The sequence below is a fragment of the Sarcophilus harrisii genome, chromosome 1 (assembly GCF_902635505.1).
Source record: "Sarcophilus harrisii chromosome 1, mSarHar1.11, whole genome shotgun sequence".
In the NCBI taxonomy this organism is placed as follows: Eukaryota; Metazoa; Chordata; class Mammalia; order Dasyuromorphia; family Dasyuridae; genus Sarcophilus; species Sarcophilus harrisii.
In genome coordinates, this window is record NC_045426.1 from 711,984,240 (window position 1) to 712,004,827 (window position 20,588).

Here is a 20,588-nt window from a genome sequence, read left to right on the forward strand (position 1 = left end):
GGATAAACGTCCTCAGCTGCTGCATCTGGCCCGAGCCATAGTTTGAGGACCCCTGCGACTACGCCATTCAGCTGCCCAACTTCTTACAGAGTGATGAGTGGTTGATTTGTGATAAGCTATTCCCATAGCAAAAGGAGCCCTGGGGAGTAGGAGACAGCATTAAACAATGTCAGAAAAACCAAACCCTGGATCTTACTACTTGTACTTGCTCTTTCTATTTGTACTCTCTACTTACTATTTACTACTTGTACTTGCTCGTTTTACTTGTACTTTCTACTTACTATTTACTATTTGTACTTGCTCGTTTTACTTGTACTTTCTACTTACTATTTACTACTTGTACTTGCTCTTTCTATTTGTACTTTCTACTTATTATTTGCCACCAGGGTAAGATTCAACCCCAGGACCTCTTTCTCCAAACTCAGGATTCCAGGCACTTGTGCCATCTCCCTTCCACATTTGTGGGAGTAAGAATAAGTGGCTGCATGCTCAGAGCCTCAGTTTCTCTGAATGTACAATAAGCAATTATACTTTAACGATAGAGATCTCAGAACACCGTTGATCTTCCACTTCTCTCCTGATTAGTGATTTGGAGCCTTTTTCCCTTGTGGCTGTTAATCACTTGGACTTCACCCTCTGATCACTGATCACCCATTAGGGTAGTTCTTTTCTATCTAAGAAAATGCTAGTGGTGGGTAGTGACTGGTGTGGTCACAATTTAAAAAGAAAAAAATTTAAAAATACACTTTGAAGCAGTGCTGAAATAGGTAGGAACCCTCCCTGAAGGAAGCAGGTCAGAATCCACTTCTCTCCCCCCACACTCCTACATACGCCTCAGCTGATCTCATCTCTGCACTTCTCACCCAGCTAGGTCTCCAGGAGGCCCGTGTCATCACCAGGGACTTTAGAGATCACCCTGTCTCTTCCTCCCATTTTATAGATGAGAAAATTGAGACCCAGGATTCCAGAGCTAAGAAGCACTGGAAATGAAATCAAGTGAGATCAAATAATGCTGTTGGGGACAGAAGGAAATGGTGGCTGGTTCTTCTCGACCAATAGCCACCTAGAACCCAATTCAGGAGCCAGGTCTGAAGCCTCCTCGGCTCGGGAACCAGCCCAGGCATATGAGCTCTGCTAGGAGCCGGGGGCAAATTTGTTCTGCTTCCCCGACCCCAGCTTCCTCATCTGTGAGATGCTGCTAAGGTACCGATGATCTCACCATGATCCCAGGAAGCTCTTAGCCTTCCACTGCCCCCCTTTGCACGGTGTGACGGGGCCTTGGGTTTTTGAAGGGGAGCCCCTCAGAGGGTTCTTTAAGAGCCCCGGAAGCGGACCGTGCATCTGTCATACCTGCCTAAGGCTTCACCGGGGAGGGCCCACCTGCAGCAGCCTCAGTGGGTCATCAAGGGAGCCCCCATGGCAGCGCGCTCACGACAACCTGACCTACCGAAGTCAACGTCCACGCTGCAGGCAAAGGGAGGAGGCTGCCCCACGGGCACATCGTCAACAGTGTAGGAAAAGGAAATCTTTATTTTATATTTTTTTATACTTTGACACAAGGAAAATAAAATGTATATTTTTATATAGACTGCAGTCTGAGTAGGAAGCAGCATTCTGGAACCGATGCCCCCTGTAAACATGGCATGAGAGATGGGGATGGCGGACAGCAATATTCAGAGACGGGCTTCCGGAGAGCGGCGGGCGCCGCCTTGGCAAACGGGAACTTGCAATGTCGTTTGGGAGGATTCCAACTTAGAAACTGGTGAGTCTTTTTTGTTTTGTTTTGTGTGTGTGTGTATGTGTGTGTGCGTGTCTGTGTGTGTCTGTGTGTGTGTGTGAGACATTCGGCAAGGGAGAACTTTTTCCTCAAGGGCTTGGGAGTCAGGGGCTGGGGCGGCTCAGGGGGATTACTCAGAAGCCCCTCGTGTGCCCGACCTCATTCAAGAATGACCCCTGTGGGGACAGGGTCAGCAGCCTCCCTTTTAATTCTCCTGGTGGGGTGGGGGATGCACTTTATATACACCGGGATTCTCTATAAAGGCATCCGGTCCCCTGTGGCCCCAGCCTTGGTTTGCCCCAGCCACGCTGGGCCAGTGCTATCCTGCCCTAGGAACCATTAACAGGACCACAGCAAAGTCCAGAACAGGAGCACGGGGAGAACCAGGCCAAGGGCCAGGCTGGGCCGAGCGGGTCCGAGGAGACCGCCACTGCCGCTGCTCCCGCTGCTGCCGCCGCTGGCGCCACTGCTGCCCGTGGGGCCCAGGCGGCACTGGGCCTTGGTCCGGTTCTTTCGGGAGCAGCCGGGCCTCCGGCGGGGGGGAGCCATGGAAGACTCCCCGGGCTCCAGGAGATCGGGCTGGAAGTTGGTCAGTGGGACCTCCACGTTGCTGGGGAAAGTCCCAAAGGGCGAGTCATTGATGTGCTTCTGGCTGGCGTTTTTGGCAGGGTCGGACTCTGCCGTCTTGGGCTTGGACATGTTCTCCTTGTCCTTCCGGCCGTTGCCGGTGGGGGGGCCGCCGTACTGGGGCCCCCCGTGCCCCGTGGCTTCATACATGAAAGACTTGTCCGCCTCCGGCTGGCAGCATTTCAGAGGGCCGTCGTGGGGCCCCACGGGCAGGGGCTCCATGGTGGGCCCTTTCCCGTGCCTGCCCTTGGACCCCGAGCGGACCTGGTTGACGGGGTCAACGCAGCCCTCCAGGTCGGCGCCATGCAGCCGTTTGAGGTCCCTCCCGGCCAGGCGCAGGGGCAGATGGCACTCGAGGTCCGAGGAGGAGCCCTTAAACTGCTTGAACCAGCTCCACAGGGACTTGGCGCGGCAGTCGCAGATCCAGGGGTTCCCGTTGAGCCGCAGGTACTGCAGGTTCGCCAGCGGCGCCATGGTCTCCCCCGCCAGCACCGTCAGGTTGTTGTTGAACAGGTATAAGGTCATGACTTTGCCCAGGTCGTGGAAGGCCCGGGGGTGCACCCGGGACACCTGGTTCTGGTGCACCAGCAGCCGGTCCAGGTTGACCAGGCCCCTGAAGACGTTCTCGGACAGGTTCCGGATGCCGTTGCCGTGCAGGAACAGGTAGGTGAGGTTGGCCAGGTCCAGGAAGGTGTCATCCTGGAGGGCCTGGAGGTTGTTGTCCTGGAGATAGAGGTACTGCAGGGAGAAGAGGCCGCGGAAGAGGCCGGGGGACAGCTCCAGCAGGCCGCAGCGGTCCAGGTGCAGGGTGTGCAGGCGCCGCAGGCCGCGGAAGGTGGCGGGCGCGATGGCGCGCAGGTTCACGTTGTCGCTGACGTCCAGCTCCTCCAGCTTGTCCAGGCCGGCGAAGGCCGTGGCCTCGATGACGCCGATGGCGTTGGAGTGGATCCAGAGGATGGTCAGGTTGCGGCAGGAGCGGAAGCTGGCGGCCCCCACCTGCGTGATGTGGTTGTTGTGGAGGAAGATGCGCTGGCTCTGGGCCGGGATGGCGGCGGGGATGGCCCTCAGCCCCTGCTGCTGGCAGCTGGTGGTGATCTTGGGCTCGCTGTAGCACACGCAGGCCCCGGGGCACGGATCCGCTCGGGACTGGAGGTTCAGGCACAGCACCCAGATCAGCAGTTTGCTTCCTGGAGAGGGGAGACAAAGGGAGGGCGAGGGTTAGCCCCGAGCCCGGGAGGGCCGATGGGTGCAGACCAGACCGAGAGCCGAAGCTGGGCCTGCAAGGCGCAGGGGGACACGGGGCCGAGGAAAGGGGCAGTGAGCTGGGGCGGCGGGTCTCATGAGGGGTAGGGCCGGACCCCCCCCCCCCCCCCAAAGCAGCACACGGAGGCTAGGTGCCCTCACAAAGCTCTGACCCAGATAGCTTCCCCAATGGAGCTGTAACTGGGACAGGCAACTAGGGCTTTGAACCAGAGTGCCAAACCTTAAAGGGCACCCACGGCAGCCGTGTCCCAAGGGGCTCCTTCCTCCCAACTGCCCTTTTAACACCTCTGCTCCATCCCCCACCTTGCCAGGAGTCAGTCCTTCAGCAGCCTGCACTTCCTTCCCCCATCAGCTGCAAGACAGGAAGACAGCTCCTGCCTGCCCCACCTCTCGCTCCTGCCCCAGGGCACAAAAATGTCCTGATTGCAATTCCACCCAGAATTCCTTTGCTTCTCTCTATCTCTCAGTCTGTGTGTTTCTCTCTGTATGTCTCTGTCTCTTAGTATCTCTCTCTCTCCCTCTCTGTCTCTCTCTCTTTCTGCCCCTCATTCTCTGTCTCTCATATCTCTCCCCTTTTCTTTCTTTCTCTGTCTCTGTCTTTCTGTATCTCTGTTTCTCTGTCTCTCATTCTGTTTCTTTCTATTGCTGTCTGTCTCTGTCCATCTCTGTCTCTGCCTCTCTCATTCTCTCTTTGTCTCTGTCTCTGATTCTCTGCACTCTCCCCTTTTTTCTCTCTCTCTGTCCATTTCTATCTCTCTCTGTCTCTCTGTTTCTGACTCTGTCTCTGGTTTTGTCTCTGTCTCCCTTTATATATCTCTATCTCTGTTTCTCTCTGTGTCTTTCTGTTTCTGTCTCTTTGTCTCTGTCTCTCTATCTCTGTCACTGTCTCTGTCCTTCTGACTCTGTCTCTGTTTTTGTCTCTGTCTCTTTGTCTCTCTGTCTCTCTATGTTTCTGTCACTCTCTGTTTTTTGTTTCTGTCTCTGTCTCTTTCTCTTTGTCTCTCTGTGCTCTCCCAGAACCCACTTTCCTGTTTTCAAACAGAGGCAGATGTTGGTCACTTCAGTTCACTTAAAAGCGTTCTGGAATCAATGAAGTCAGTCAGGTTATCATCAGTCTTCTCTCATCTTCACAAGTCTGGCCTCCTCACTCCCCTGCTCAACAGCCTTCAGGGGCTCCCCATTGCCCACCTGCTGAGGGTTGGGGGTGGGAGATCCTTTACAAACCCGCTCCCCTCGTGGCTCCCTTTACATCCCACCCCTTCTCCCAACCCTTTGTAAGTAAAGCAGAGTATTCTGGGCCCAGAAGCCAGCTCTCCATCTCCCACCTCTGAGCATTTGTCCAAACCGCGGGCGGACTTTCCCTCCTCTCTCCAGCAGCGCCCTATGCCAGACGCCCCCTTGTCCCCTTTCCAGAGCCCGGCCGAGGGCCGCCCCCCAGAGGGGAGCCGCAGGAAATGGCGGAGCCGGAGCCCCTGCTCCACCAGCTGGATACCTGGGTGCATTTTCATTGGCTGTGAGTTAGGTGACCCCGAGGCTCTTCCCCATCCATTACTGGAAATAATCGCCCTGCCCCCAGCGGGCCCTGGGACTTCTCTCAGGGCTTCCCTCCCTCCCTCTGAAAGGGAAGGGGGGGAGTGGAGGGTCTCAAGTTCCTCCACCGCCGCCCCTCCCCCTGCCTCTCCCTTCTCCTCCTCGCACCTTTTCCTCATCCTTCCCTGGGCTGACAGGCCTGCGGCACCGGAGAAGGGGGCGCTTTGAAGCATCCTGGCTCCCTAAGAGGGCTCGTGTCCTAGGGCCTGGCCTGGGGGTCAAACTCAGTGCTGGAGGAAAAAGGGGGCAAGAGATGGCGCGGTGGGGAGAGCAGCCCCGGACTCGGGAGGACCGGAGTTCAAATCCGGCTTCAGACAATCCTTACTGTGTGGGGGACCCTGAGTAAGTCACTTACTCCCAACTGCCCCTCCTGACAAAAACAGAATGGATTAAAAAGAAAGGTGGGCACCCCTACTCCCTCCCTACCCCACGGGAAGGGCAGGGGCGAGGGCCCGGCTCGGGAACAACAACAGGAACCTCTGGGCCGTGTTCCCACAAGCACTGGGGGGGCCCGGCCCCTATGGACGCAGCAATGGCCGCCAGGAGCTCTTTCCCCGCGCCGTCCTTGGCTCCCAGCGCGCCTCCTCACCCAGAGGACAGGCCCCCGTGTCCTGAGACGGGCCGGGCCCCGCGGCCTCAGAAAGGCCCGTGCTCTGCCCCCGGCCTGGGTGCTGAGCCACCCGCCGTCCACCCACTGTCCCCTGCTAACCCGCGCCGCCTTCAGATATTCCCCATCTGCCCGTTCGTTCCGTCATTCAGCCCCGCACTTATTCGGTCCCTTATTCACTCAAAACCTTCTTTAAGCATCTGCTTTGTCCAAAGGGGTACAGGCCCAAAGAGGGAGAGGAAAGGAGCCGCCCTCAGCAGGCCGGCCCCCCCCCCCCCCCGCCTTGTGCTTCCCACCTCCCGGTGCCCAGGCCTTCCTGGGGGGCGCCCTTGCCCTGCCTCCCCAAGCCCCCCCGTCACCCTCGCGCCCCTTTCTCGGATCCGCACTAACTCGGGACAGCTGAGCCAGCCTTCTGAGACCCCTCGGAAAAGAGGGGGATGGTAGCTAGCGGGGCACTGGGGAGAGCACCAGGCCCGCAGTCAGGAAATGCATCTTCTTGAATTCAAATCCTAGCTGAGTGACCCTGGGCAAGTCACTGACTCCTGCTGGCCTCAGTTTCCTCATCTGTAAAATGAGCTGGAGAAGGAAACGGGGAAGCCTCCAGTGTCTCTGCCAAGAAAACCCCAAATGGGGTCACGGAGAATCACCAACAATTGAGAAAGGGGAGGAGGAGGGATTGTGGCCATCCCGGGCTCAGGGCAGGGGACGGGGGAGAACGGCCCTGGCGGGTCCCCCAGGCTCCCCTGGAAAGGAGCTTCTCCCGGGGTGACCGCCCAGAGATTGCAGAGAAGGTCAAACACCCTCCCAGGAGCCAATGGGAGCTTCGGGCCGAGCTTGGACACCCCCCCCCCCAATGGGCTCCTGGGGAAGCTCTCCGAGATCAGAGAGTGGAGCCGGGACAAGCTCGGGGGCCCCGGGCCCAGATCCGCCTCCCGCTGTCTGTATGACCCGGAACAAGGCACGGAGCCTGCCTGGGTCCCGGCTTCATCTATAACATGATAATATTAATAATAATGATAAAATTGTGCTTTAAGGTTTACGACGCATTTTACGAAGATCGCCCTTGATCCTCACAACTGAGAGAAACACCATCATAATCCCCATTTTACAATGAAGGCGACTGAGGCAGACGGAAGGTAAGTGACACGCCCAGGTTCTCGCAGCCAATCAAGCGTCTGACACGGAATCTGAACCCGGACCCTCCCGATCCCAGCCCAACGCCCGGTCACGTTTCCCCCACGCACCAGGAGGAGATGGGCCCGGTGGTGGAAGAGGGAGCGCGGGCTGGCGGCCCCGCCGGGTCTCCCTGTCAGCGGCCCGGGTCAGGCCAGGCGGTGAATCCCGGCCAGGAGCCTGGGGTGGCCCCGGGGAGCAGCTGAGGAGCCCCGGACGGGCCGCACCCCGTGGTCCGAGCGGAGGAGAGCGGGCGGGGCGGCCCCTGGGACCCCTGAGCTCTGTCACCCCGGCCCCGGCCCAGGAGCCCCCGCTGGGAGACCGGCTTTTGCCTGGGGAGGGAGCGCTCCCGGGCTGGACCATCCTCCCGAGGGGGGCGCTGAGCCCCAAGACCTCGCCGAGCCCCAGAGACCCCAGACTCTCCAGCAAGGAGACAGAACGCGGCAGGAGCTTAGACCTAGAGCCCGGCAGATGGGAGCGGGCCAGGACCTTGGAGAGCGCCCGGTTCCCACCCAGCCCCGCCCCTCCCTGTCTCAGGCCCGGGGATTAAATAGACCAGGTGTTCGGCAGCTAGTGAGGCAGTGCCTTCCTCTCTCCCACCCTCAGCCCAGGGCAGACCGGCGCCCACGTGGCGTGTGAGTGAGCCCTGCACACGCGAGTGCACACACGTGCACACTCATCCCAGGTACCGCAGCGCGCGATGCGCACGCCCTTGTGCGCGCCGGGGAGCGGTGCATGCACACCTGCGGGTCGGGATACTATGTGGCCTACAAGAACACACGCGCACACGCGTTGTACACAGGAGCACGGTGCGGCCGCGGCAGAGCCGACCACCGGTGCGTGAGCACAAGTGCAGCTGTCTGCACACGCGCGTGCTCACACGCACAGAAGCTTGCACACACAAACGCACACATTGCACGCCCGTGCAGCGCTGACTGCCTTGCATGAGCACAAATGCACACACGTGTGCTCACACATACACACACACTGCACATTGGTGCATGCTGCATGTATAGCAGCACTGACACCTGTGCGTGAGCACAAGTGCACTTATCTGCACACACGCGTGCTCACACACAGAAGTTTGCACACACACGCACACACATTGCACACCCGTGCAGCTCTGAAACCTTGCGTGAGCACAAGCGCACCTGTCTGCACACGCGCGTGCTCACACACACAGAAGCTTGCACACACGCACACACATTGCACACCCGTGCAGCACTGATACCTGTGCATGAGCACAAATGCACACATGTGCACACGCGTGTGCTCACACATGCACACACACTGTACACCGGTGCATGCTGCATGTATAGCAGCACTGATACCTGTGCGTGAGCACAAGCGCACCTGTCTGCACACGCGCGTGCTCACACACACAGGAGCTTGCCACACACACACACGCACACATTGCACACCCATACAGCGCTGACACCTCTGTGTGAGCACAAGTGCACCTATCTGCACACACGCGTGCTCACACACAGAAGCTTGCACACACATTGCACACCTGTGCAGCACTGACACCTTGCGTGAGCACAAGCGCACCTGTCTGCACAGAGCGCGTGCTCACACACACAGGAGCTTGCACACACACACGCACACATTGCACACCCATACAGCGCTGACACCTCTGTGTGAGCACAAGTGCACCTATCTGCACACACGCGTGCTCACACACAGGAGCTTGCACACATATGCCCGCCCCCCCCCCCACTTCGCGGGCTCAGCTTTGCTGGCTTCCTCTCTCATTTGCATATCCGCCCAGAAGGCAGCCTGGGCATAAATAACACTGGCTGAGCCTTCACCCTCCCACAGAGCAGCTGACTCTCCGAGGAAGCCGCTCCCCGGCTCTCCCCACCCTTCACTCCATTCTCCCCTATCTGCTCAGTTTCTCCACCTGGAAAATGGGGCCGTAGCGACTGCCCGGGCAAGCCTGGGGGGGCAGGGCCGGGTCACGGGCACGTCAAAGACCTTGGGGAGAAGCGGACGGGCAAAGAGGCGCGGGACTTCCCTGGATGGCAGAGCCGGGTCCCGCCCCTCCTCCACGCTGCCCCCAAGCGGGCGGGGCTCTTACAGTCACCTTAAGGGTGAAAGTCTCACCCAAGGTCACACGGGCTCCCCCCCCCCCCCGGTCAAGCCGAGATTCGCACTCAGACCCTGGGCCCCAGTCCGAGGCCCCTCCCCCGCGCCCCTCCCCCGCCACTACGGCAGAGCTGGGTTTGAGGGTTCGGAGCGGCGTCTGTTTCATCCCCCGGTCCCGGGTGGGAGTGAGGGGGGCGCGGGTTTGTTTTTAGCTGAGCGAGGCCATGTGGGGCAGCGGCGGCGGCAGAGGCCGCGGGACCTCGGGCGTGTCTCGCCCTGCTCCCTCCTTTGGGGCGCAATCTGCGGTGGGGGGAGCCTGCCAGAGGGGGGCCGCGGGGGGAGGCGGCGGCCTTCCCTTCCCCGGGGGCCGCCGAGCAGAGGCTCAGGACCCTGGGAGGGGCCGCCGCCCCTCGGCCCTCAGCCCTCCTGGGTATCCCGAGCCTCCCTGTTACGCAAACTCCGGGGGCGGGAGCCGGGGCTGAAGGCAGAGCGCGCCTCTGCGGGTCCCGGGGCCTCCCGGCCTCCCCTCGCACTTTATTTATTGATCCGCTTGTTTAATGTTTAACCTTCTGTTTTCGGTCCCGACTTCCGAGTTCTCTCTCCCTCCCGTCCCTCCCCAGCCACTGAGAAGGCGGCAGCCGTCAGTCATACGCGGGGGGTCAGGCAGAAGACGAGACTAGCTGCCCCCCCTTCCCCCGGGAAGCTCCGGCTCCGGCAGGCTCTGGGACCCCTTGCTCTCCCCCGGTGGCCCCGGGGCCAGGCCCGGGACCCCCTCATTCCCTTCAGGAAGAGTTCCCCCTGCGCCCAGCTAACGGTGGCCCTGAGTGGGACTTGTATCCAGGACTCCCTGACCTCGAATGCGCGGCTCTGGAACCAGCCCCCGCCTGGCGCCGCCGCCGGACTCATTCCCGCCTCAAGGCCCAGAGAATCCGGCCCCGGATGTAAAAAAGAGTGACACAAATCACACAGAGCGACAAATACGGTGGGAGAGGGAGCCAGGCCCGGAGGCCAGGTCCGGAGGCAGGGAGGCCAGGCCGGGAGGCCAGGCCCGGAGGCAGGGAGGCCAGGCCGGGAGGCCAGGCCCGGAGGCAGGGAGGCCAGGCCGGGAGGCCAGGCCCTGCCCCTGAGCAGGGGAAGCTCTGCCTTCAGCCTCTCCCTCCAGTGGAAGAGCCCAAAGCCGGAGCAAAGAGCCCTGGGATCGCCGGTGGGAGGTGGGGATTCGGCCGGTCCAGCTCAAGCCTCAGCAGCCTCCTCTGTCATGGAGAAGTGGGAGCTCATCATCTTCAAAGGGTGAGAAGTACAGCCTTCACAGACCCTCCAAGCCCCGAGCGGGAGGGCGTCCCAGAGGATCCCCCTCCAGCATCTCCAGCATCCCCAGCCAGGGCCCCCGGGAACAGTGATGTGCCCAGATGCTGCCCAAGAGCTTTCTCTGGGACAGCCGGGGTTTCTACAACGCCTCTCCCCAGGAGGGCCCACAAATCCTGGCCTGGAGTTGAGAGAAAAGATGGGGAGCAACAGCCTTGGGGTCCCCTCCGTGGGATCCAAGGTGGCCAGAGGACTCGGGGGGCCGTGGGGTGACGCCTTTCCCAAGGAACTAGGAGGAGCCGCTCTGCGCCTGCCTGGGAGCAAACGGACACACGGGCCGTTCAGTCTGAGAGCGGAGCAGCTTGGGATGTCTGGGATGGAAATTTCCTTCGCCATAAATAACACATCAGCACAGACTCTTCCAAAAACAGAGGAAGATTCCTACTCCCCACAAGGGGAAAGGACGGCCAGGTTTTTTCCTCAGCACCAGCCCTGTCTTCCCCAGCGGCCTAGGAGCTCATGGGGGGAAGGGGTTCCATGTACCAATCTCAGCATCGAACAAAGCAGAGAGTGCTGGGCTGGGAGTCAGAGACCTGGAGCACCATCCCCTCTCTGCCCTTCAGGAGCCCCGGGACTTTGGCCTCTGTTGGCTCATCTCAGGGAACAAGAGAGACTGACCGGGCAGCCCCTAAATCCTTCCGGGGCAAATCCTACCAGCGATCCAGTCACCAAGGCCTTCGCTCTTCCCCCTCAACTGCCACTTGAACCTCAGCTGGGCAACTACCTACTCAGGTGACTGTGGAAACGTGTCTTCCTCTTGCTAGTTTCCAGGAGTACTAAAGGATCTAACTCTAAGCTCCTTTCTAGGTGGAAATCTCCGATTTAGTCCATATCTCCCCTTTGTCAAAGGCTCATCTCTCCCCAGAAAACCTTCCATGAGCAAATGAAGTCAACAAGCATTTATGAAGTGCTGACTATGTGCCATACACTGTGCTAATAAAGAAAGGAAAGAATGAAAACATGAGAGAGAGAGAGAGAGAGAGAGAGAGAGAGAGAGAGAGAGAGAGAGAGAGAGAGAGAGAGAGAGAGAGTGAGTGTGTGTGTGTGTCCCTACCCTCAAGCATTAGCATGCAGGAAACAATCCACATAAGAGAGTCCCAGAGAGGGACCCTTTAGTCCAACAAGTTCCTGGGGTGGTGAGTAGAGTCACAGAGGAATAAATTGGCGCGCCCCATCCAGGAACAATGGCAGAATTGACAATGTCCCGCTTTATTGCTCCAGAACTTAGAGAAAGTCAGCAAGGAGATGGTGGAGGAAAGAGCTGGGGGGAAGGCTTTCCAGAAAAGGTGTCCTGAGAGGCAGACACCAAGCCCTGCTGCTTTAGTCATTCAGTCAGTCATTCTGGACATTATTTAACACCAGAAGTGGACCAGGTACTGAGTGGGTGTCAGGGAAACCCAAATAAAAACAAAACAGAACTTTCCCTCAAGGGGCTGCCACACAGCGAGTAGTAAAAGTAAAGAGGAGGAGACTGTTTGCAGAGGCCCCGGACATGGGTTCCAGTCCCACTGCTGACACATGGTATATGAGGCACTTTACCAATTAGCACTCCAAGATGCTGACCTACAGCGATAAGGGGAGATTCTCACCCGGAAGGTCTTCCCAAAATAAAGAGACAGAAAGACAGATGGGCGGGCAGATAAATTAACAAATGAATGAATGAAGAGATAGACCTGCGGACTAGGAAATAAATACAAATAAACTACCGAGATTTGCCTTGACTTCTTCTAGAGTTTGCACTGCGATGATAACAATAACCACTTTTTAAATGGTGCCCTAAAGGCTATCAAGACTTAGATTGCCCATTGAGCCTGGCAACAGCCCAGTGAGAGGTGGTACATGATAAGAGGGGCCCAAAAGAGGCTTGTGGGCTCGCTGTACGAAACAAGCCCAGAGCAGGGCACTGACTTGCCCACCATCACACAGCAAATTAGCAGCAGAGCTGGGGGGTTGGGTGCCGGGCTCCATCCAAGGACAGCAGCCCCCAGCGCCTGTCACATCCAGCCTCCGGGAGCCACCCACAGGGTGGGCACTAAGTGGGCCCAGCTAGAGAGCTGAGGGCCTCCCCCTGTGCTGAGCCCCTTCTCCCCAGCATCCTCCCCAGAGTCCTTGGTGGCCCAGCAGGGCTTTGAGGCTGTGTTTCCTCCTCCACCGTGATCTGAGTCCTTGATCAGGATAAATAATTCATCAGAGAGCGCCGGCGTCCCTGGGGAGCTCATGTCCAGCCCAAGAGTTTGCTGAGCTTTAATTATGGAAATTGACAAAAAAATTCCCGGGGTAGCAAGACTAGATTAGAAAGGTTCCCTCCAGGCCTGGTCCAGCCCTCTACCCTCCCCCCCAAAGGAAGAGGGGTTCTCCCAGAGCTCCAGCCCCATACCCTCCTCCTTCCCCCAAAGGGAGAGGGGCTATCCCAGAGCTACAGCCCCTTACCTTCCTCCTCCCCCAAAAGGAAGAGGGGCTATCCCGGAGCTCCAGCCCCTTACCTTCCTCCTCCCCCAAAAGGAAGAGGGGCTATCCCAGAGCTCCAGCCCCCTACTCTCTTCCTCCCCCCAAAGGATGAGGGGCTATTCCAGAGCTCAGCTAATGTTTATCAAGTACTATAAAGCTGCAAAGCCTGCTACACATTTTAACTCGTTAACTCAACAAGAGGAACAGAACAAGGAGAAGGAAACACAGTCCAGGATTTGGAGACAGAGGCTATCTCTTGATTCTGTCTTGGTTTCCTCATCTGTAAAATGGATATAACACCAAATTGTACCTGCCTTCTAGGATTTTTGATCGAGGTTATTATATGCAATGCAAGTTGCAGCCCCGCATGAATGTGAGCTTTGGACCCAAATCACCTAATCTCCCTGAATTAGTCTCATCCTTCTAAAAACACGTTTAAATGCATCCCTTGCACTTTGTCCACAGCCCTCCCAGCGCGCTTCTCTTGGACGATTAGGAGGCGGGTCTCCTGACACTCTCCTCCCACAGCAGAGAGCCCAGAGCATCACTTATCCGGCCCTGAAATCATAGACTCCTCTCAGGAAACACAAGTCATCTCCAGCCTCACCTCGGCAAACATACAATAACCCCGTCTTTTCCGGTCCCAGACCCCAGCACCAGGCTCCTTCTCTGGTAATCCTGACCAGCACTCTTCCCCTTCCGTCCCCAATGGCCACTCTGCAAATAAACCACCGTCAACTCCATGTGACAGTGAAACAGGCCATCCTGCTGGTGCCACAGAGGAACCCGGAGGCAGGAAAACCTGGGTTTAAATCCAACCTCAAATACCCTGCCTGCCTCAGTTTCCCCATCTATAAAAGGAAATAGCAAATTTCTCCAGTATCTTTGCCAAGGAAACCACAAATGGAGTCACAGAGTCAGCTATAACTGAAATAACTGAACAAGTCACCTATAGAAACTGAAGTGTAAACAGGAGCCAAAGCCAAAAATTTGCTGTTATGTTCTTCAAAAACTTGCTAACTCTTTCCCCCTTCTGTACATAAGAATATAAACAAGAGCAACATTTTTATTTAAAAAAAAAAAACCTTGCTAACTGTTTTTCCCTTTTATGGACTGGAATATAAGCAGGACTCAAATTCAAAACTTGCTAATTTTTTTCCCTTTTATGGACTGGAATATAAGCAGGACTCAAATTCAAAACTTGCTAATTTTTTTCCCTTTTATGGACTGGAATATAAGCAGGACTCAAATTCAAAACTTGCTAACTGTTTTTCCTTTATATAGACAAGAATGTAACAAGGACTAAAATCCCAAAGCTTGCTAATTGTTTTTCCCTTTTATGGACGGGAATATAAGCAGGACTCAAATTCAAAAACTGTTAGCTGTTTTTCCCTTATATAGAGTAGACAAGAATGTAACAAGGACTAAAATTCAAAAACTTGTTAACCTGTTTTTCCTGTTGATAAATAAAAGTATAAACAGGAGCCAATTCACAACCTTGCCAATAGTTTTTCCCTCTAATAAAAAGTAGTGTAACCTGAGCGAAAGTCATTAACTTGTTGCTTGTTCTTCCCTTCCTTCCGTATTATCGAAAAGCCAATCATACATTGCTGAGTTTCTGCCAAAGGACCTTTTCAAATCTACTAAAAAACCTAGATAAGAACCAGATGAAAAAGAATTCATTTTCACTAATCTATTGTTTTTCTCCCTGACTGTGAGTAGTCTGGAGCTCAGAAGATTTGGGTTCTGCTCTCTCCTCTGCCAACAATTTGCTTGGTAACTTTAGCCAAGTCCCTTCCCCATTCTAACCCTGATTTTCCTCATCTGTAAAATGATTGGAGTAGGAAGCTCCAAGATCTCTTCCAGTTCTCACGTTATGAGTCTGTGAAATGATCCATCTAACTGCTTTGTGTTCCAAACTGGCTTGTTCTTCCCTCTATTTGCTGTTTGGGGAAAGTGCATTGATATTTTCATGAGAATGATGGTGGGGTGCTATGGGATCGAAAGAAATACGGCGGGTATGGACAGAGGGGAAATGGGATGGAATCAACAGGAGAGTGCAGGGTTTTGCAGGGACGCAAAAGTACTGTAGGGGATTGGGATGGCAAGTGTGGAGAAGAAGAGTGAGGGCAATCACCAAAGAACCTAACAAATATGTACAAAGATGCAAATCAATGAGCATTTACTAAGTGCCTACTGTATGCCAAGAGACCAGTGGCCTTTGGAGGAATAGAATGCTGTTTGCAGGATGCCGGTTTTTTTTTTTTTTTTTTTTTGCAGGAATGTGATGGTGTTTGCTGAAGAGTTGATGGTGTTTGCAAGAATCTGATGGTGTTTGCAAAGAGAAGTGAGGTCTGCAAGAATAAAATTGTGTCTGTCTTAGTGAGATGGGGGTTGTGGGAATAAGGCTGTACTTGCAGACATGTAATACTGTTTGCAGGAGATCAATGGTGTTTGCAAGAGGGTGATGGCGTCTGCAGGAGAATGATGGCGTTTGCAGATATGGGCAGGCGTTCGCGGGAGAATGACAGTGTTTGCCGGAGAATGGTGGTGTTTGTAGGAAGCCATGATATGTGTGGAAATGGGACGGGACTTCAAGAAACACAGCGGGGCTGAAGCTAAGCTGGGAACATCGAATATGTCTGCAAGGGAGCGTGGCGGGTGGGTGGGCGGGGGTGATAATATTTGGAGGGATGCTGTGCCTTCTATAGGAATCTGATGGCAGGAGAGTGAAAGTGTTTGGAGGAGAGAAATGCTGTTTGAAGAAATATGACTAAGTGTGCAGGAGGGTGAAGGTGTTTACAAGAGGGTGGAAGTGTTTGCAGGAGGGTGAAGGTGCTTGCAAGGAGAGGGTATTTATTTGCAAGAAGGAGAGGGTATTTCTAGGAGGATGGAAGAAGGTGAAGATGTTTGCAGGAAGGTGAAAGTATTTTCAGGAAGAAGTTTTTTTTTGCAGAAAGGAGAAGAAGTTTGCAGGAAGGAAAAGTTATTTGCAGGAAGGAGAAGGTGTTTGCAGAAAGGGGAAAATGTTTGCAGGAAGGAAAAGTTGTTTGCAGGAAGAAGGTGTTTGCAAGAAAGGGAAGGGGTTTATAGCAGAGTGAAGTGTTTGTAGTAGAGTGAAAGTGTTTGCAGGAAGATGTTTGCAGGAAGTGAAGGTGTTTGCAGAAAGAAACAGTTGTTTGTGGGAGGGTGAAGGTGTTTGTAGGTAGGAGAGAGTATTTACAGAAGAGTGAAGAGGTTTGCAGAAGGATGGATGTGTTTGCAAGAAGGTGAAGAGGTTTGTAGGAAGGAGGTGTTTGAAGGAAGGTGAAGGTGTTTGCAGAAGGATGAATGTGTTTGCAAGAAGGTGAAGAGATTTGCAGAAGGATGAAAGTGTTTGCCGGAAGAAGCTGTTTGCAGGAAAGAGAAGGTCTCTGCAGGAAGGTGAAGGTGTTGGCAGGGAAAAACAGGTATTTGCAAGAGGATAAAGGTGTTTGCAAGAAGGTGAAGAGGTTTTCAGGAGGATGAAAGTGTTTGCAGGAAGGAGGTGTTTGAAGGAAGGTGAAGGTGTTTGCAGGAAGAAACAGGCGTTTATGCTCCCATAAAGGTGAAGGTGTTTGTAGTGCAGGAAGGAGAAGATGTTTGTGGGAGGGTGACGGTGTTTGTAGGTAGGAGAAAGTATTTACAGAAGAGTGAAGGTGTTTGCAGAAGGATGGATGTGATTGCAGGAAGGAGAAGGCGTTTGTAGTGCAGGAAGGAGAAGGCGTCTGCAGAAGACTGACGGGGTTCCCAGGCTTTGCAAGGCTGGATTTGGGGGGTTATATGTGCACGTATTTTGGAAAGAAAAGCTATCATTAAAAAAGCCTGGGGATGTTTGCCAGGCCAGCGGGTTCTCCGGAATGCAATGGGGTTCTCGGGAAACCGCTCTGGGTCGCAGGAGCCACTGGGAAGAATGGCCGGCGAGCCGTGTTCCTTGCGGGACAGCACAGAGGTTTTCAGGGCTCTTCCAGGCCCGCGGCGGAGTTTGCGAGGCGCCGCCGCTATTCGCAGGGGGCCCCGCAGCGGCCGGGGAGCGGGGGTGGGGGGGGGGCAGGCCCGGGCCCTCCCTGCCGGGGGAGCAGGAGCCGGGCTGGGGACGGTCCGCGCTGGAGGGCGGGGGCGGGGCGGAAATGTCCCTGTGCGGGGGCCGCGGGGGCAGAAAGGCGGGGGAGGGGGGGGACCGGCGGGGGAGGGGCGCGGGTGCTCGGCGAGCAGATGGCCTCGGTTTCTCACAAATCTCTCCAGTCTTTCTTTCATCTGCGAGGAGGAACAGGAGGGAAGAAAGCGTATAAGGGGCTCCCAGATGTCGGCTGAAGCCGAGCCAGCTCCGGGAGAGGCCGGAGCCCGAGGGAGGCCCCCTCTGCCGTCCTACAGTCGTCTCCTCGCCTGCCCCCTCCCGGGGCTTCCCCTCCCCCACCCCGCCCGTCACCTACAGGACTTATCCCTTCGCCCTGCAGGGCCCCGGTTAACTGAAGGGTAAACTGAGGCTCCCCTGCAGCGTCATAGCAGCCCCTGGCTTTTCTAGAAGGTTTCCAGAAGGCCGGCCTCACCACACCCCTCACCAAGAGGCGGGAAAACGAGCTCTTCCCCATTTTACAGATAAAGAAACTGAGGCTCAGAACCGGAGGCTTGAGCCCAGGTCCCCAGTGGAGATGAGTGGGGGGGGGTATTTAATTGCCGGCCCCCCCGGGCTCCCCAGGCCCTGGAACACGCCCTGGAACCAGCCCCCGACTCTCCGGGGCCCACGGGCCTCGATCCCCCCCTGCCCAGCTCTGCCCCTGCCGGGCCCGGGTGTGTGGCCCGTGGGGGGCCGGGGCCTCGGCGGCTGACACAGCCACACGTGATTCTCCGGGGCTCGGAAAAGGCCACGCGGGGCCATCCAGGCGCGTCCCCGGCCGGGCCCGGGGGACGATGCTGGGTCAGCGGGCGGGGAGGGGCAGGGAGTGCTCCGGGAGGAGCTCCCCAGGGGACACGGAGCCCTCGGGGCAGAGGTGGGGAAGGCCCCGCTGAGGACTCCTTGCGGGCCGGGCCGGGCCCAGTCCCGGGGCCCAGCGAGGAAGCCCCTGCGGGGAAATGCGTCCGCCCCCGGGCCGAGGAGACCCTAACCCTAAATGCGCAGATCCAGGAGACACGGCGGCCTTTGTGCGTTTGCTTTCCCTCTCTTTGATTCGGATTTTTCTCCAACAACGTGAATAATACGGAAATGTGCATGCAGTGACTGGACGTCTTTAGCTGCTTCAGATGAGCGGGAGGGGTGGGGGGGGATTGAAAATCTTAGGAAAATGAAGATTGAAAACTCTCTTTCCGTGAAATTGGGGAAAGTGCCATTGACTGAAGAGGAACAAGAACAAGACCAAGGAAGGAGAGTCCCTGCCCTCAAGGAGGCTCCGGTGTAATAGGAGAACGCTCTCTCCGGGGCCCTTCCCTCCGAGCCGCGAGCACCCACAATCCCCCGGGACAAGAGCCAGGCGGGAGGTTTGGGGGCCCCACGGCCCCAGCTGGGAGGAGGCTGTATCCCAGGGATCTGGGGCTCAGCCAGAGCCACTCCCCTCGCCCCCGGCCGCACTTTGGGGAAGGATGGGGCCCGGTTCCGGGCGGCGTGGTCTCCCCTGTCCCCGCCCCCCGGTCTCCCCTGTTCCCCTGCCCTGTCTCTTCTATTCCCGGCCACCCGGAATCCCCTGCTTCTGGCAGCCCGGTGGCCCTGTCCCCGGCGGAGGCCGCCTGCCCTTTCGCTCTGGGCGGGCCGGCTGGGCAGACTCGGGCCTTTTCATCTCTGCTCATTAGCGGGTCCCTCGGGCCACCTCTTTCCTGTGGCTGCATCCGAACTCCTTCCAGGGGAGCTCTTCCTTGGTTGGGAGGAGGCCTGATGCCCAGCTCTGGTTTGTGACCAGCAGCCACTGGGGCCACCTGGATCACGCCCCCTCCAAGCCAGGGGAAGTACAGGGGGCCCGCCTAGAGTCAGGGCCCAGTAAAATCCCAGAGCCCTGGAATGGTGGGGAAACTGAGGCCCACGTGGCTGGGACTCGCCTAGGGCAGCAGCAGAGCCTATGTCCGAGCCAAATTTGGGGTCCCTGGCTGGAAAGCTCATTGCATTCTGCTCCCGGGCAGCCCCCCCCCCACGCAGGCTGCCCAAATGAGGGTTGGGGCTCTGCAACCCCCATCAGCTCAGGGGTCAGAGATAGGCCCGTGGCAGCCCTAGAACCAGGGACCCTCCCAGACAACACAGGACCCCCTTACTCCTGAGGGGGTTCCTGAAGCCTCTACTAGAATGGGGACCCTCTCTAGGCCTTCCTCGGGCTCACTAAGACTCATCGGGGTCTGGTTCTCCACACACACAAGACCACAGAATATCCTGGAACACAGACCACTACAGGCGTCAGAACTGACAAGAGGATCCCCCCCCCCCCTTCTCCTTTCATGCTCCTTTGCTTTCTCTCCTCTGCCCTTTCCTCCTCCTCTTCTTCCCAGAGAAACTTTTGGGTGGGAAAAACCTCACAAGCATCCACTGGAAGCCAGGCCGGAGCCAGAATTCCTCTATGAGACACCCAAGAGCAGCGGCCATCGGGCCTTGGCCGGCAGATGTAGCGACAGAGAGCTCACTCCCTAGGAAGGCCATCCTTTCTTTGGGCTGATCTTTTAGGAAAAGCTTCCTGATGCCAAACTTCAAGTAGCCCCTGTGCCTCTTCCCCCATTTCACTAGTGTCCCCCCTGCCTTTCTCCTATTTCTCTCCTCCTCCTTCTCTATCTTCCTTCATCCCTCTCTTCTGCTCCCTCCTCTTCCTCTCTTTCTTGCTTTTCCCTTTCCCTTCTTCCTCTTTCTTTCCTCTACTTCTCTCCTTCCTCTTTCTCTTCCTCCTCCTCCTCCCTCTTCCTTTTCCTTATCTTTCTCCACCTCCTCCCTCCTCCTCATCTTTCTCCTTCTCTTCTTTTTTCTCCTCCCTCCCTCTCCTTCTCCTTCTCCTTCTTCTCTTCCTCCTTTTCCTCCTCCTTTCTTCCCTCCTCATCTTCCTCCTCCTTCCTCTTCTTCCACATCTTTCTCTTTGTGCTCCCTCCCCCTCCTGTGCTTTCTCCACTTCTCCCCTCCCTCTTCTTCCTCTTCTCTTCTTTCTCCCTCTTCCTCCTCCCTCCTCTTCATCTTTCTCCTCCTCTTCATCTTCCTCCCCCCTCCTCCTTCTTCTCTCCTCCTCCTCCTCATCTTTCTCCTCCTTCCCCTCTTCATCTTCCTCCTTCCCTCCCTCCTCCTCCTCTTCCTCTTCTGGTCCCTCTTCTTCCTCCCCCCCCCCAGGCCTCAGAGAAAAGGGTCAGCTGGTGGCCCGGGAGGGAGCCTCATGCATTAGCTGCGAGCAGCTCGCTTCCCCGACTGACTCCTCATAATTAATTAGTTCTGCTTTCTTCTAAAGAGCCGCTGACACCTCCGGAGTAGCTGTGAAAGGGGCCTCTATTTTGTGCTGCTTCTGCTCGGGGTTATTTTTGCCTGGGCTGCCTTTGCTCCGGGTATGGGAGTGGGCGGGGGGAGGCCCTGGGCTTCTCGGGAGCATCAGCCATTCTCGGGGGTCAGGGACAGGCCCGTGGGGGTCAGGGACCTTCCCAGACAGTGCAGGACCCCTCATTTCTGAGGGGGCTCCCGAAGCC

At 56.6% G+C, this 20,588-nt stretch overlaps 1 protein-coding gene across 1 annotated transcript in view; it reads right to left on the minus strand.

Moving 5' to 3' along the window:
• Positions 1-341: 341 nt before the first annotated feature.
• The window catches only part of RTN4R (reticulon 4 receptor), an 89,810-nt gene continuing 69,563 nt past the window's right edge, over positions 342-20,588 (minus strand). The window contains exon 2 of the mRNA XM_031949026.1: positions 342-3,591. Coding sequence (XP_031804886.1) covers positions 2,117-3,591 — 1,475 coding nt within the window. The 3' untranslated portion in view covers positions 342-2,116. The remainder of the gene's footprint in view (positions 3,592-20,588) is intronic.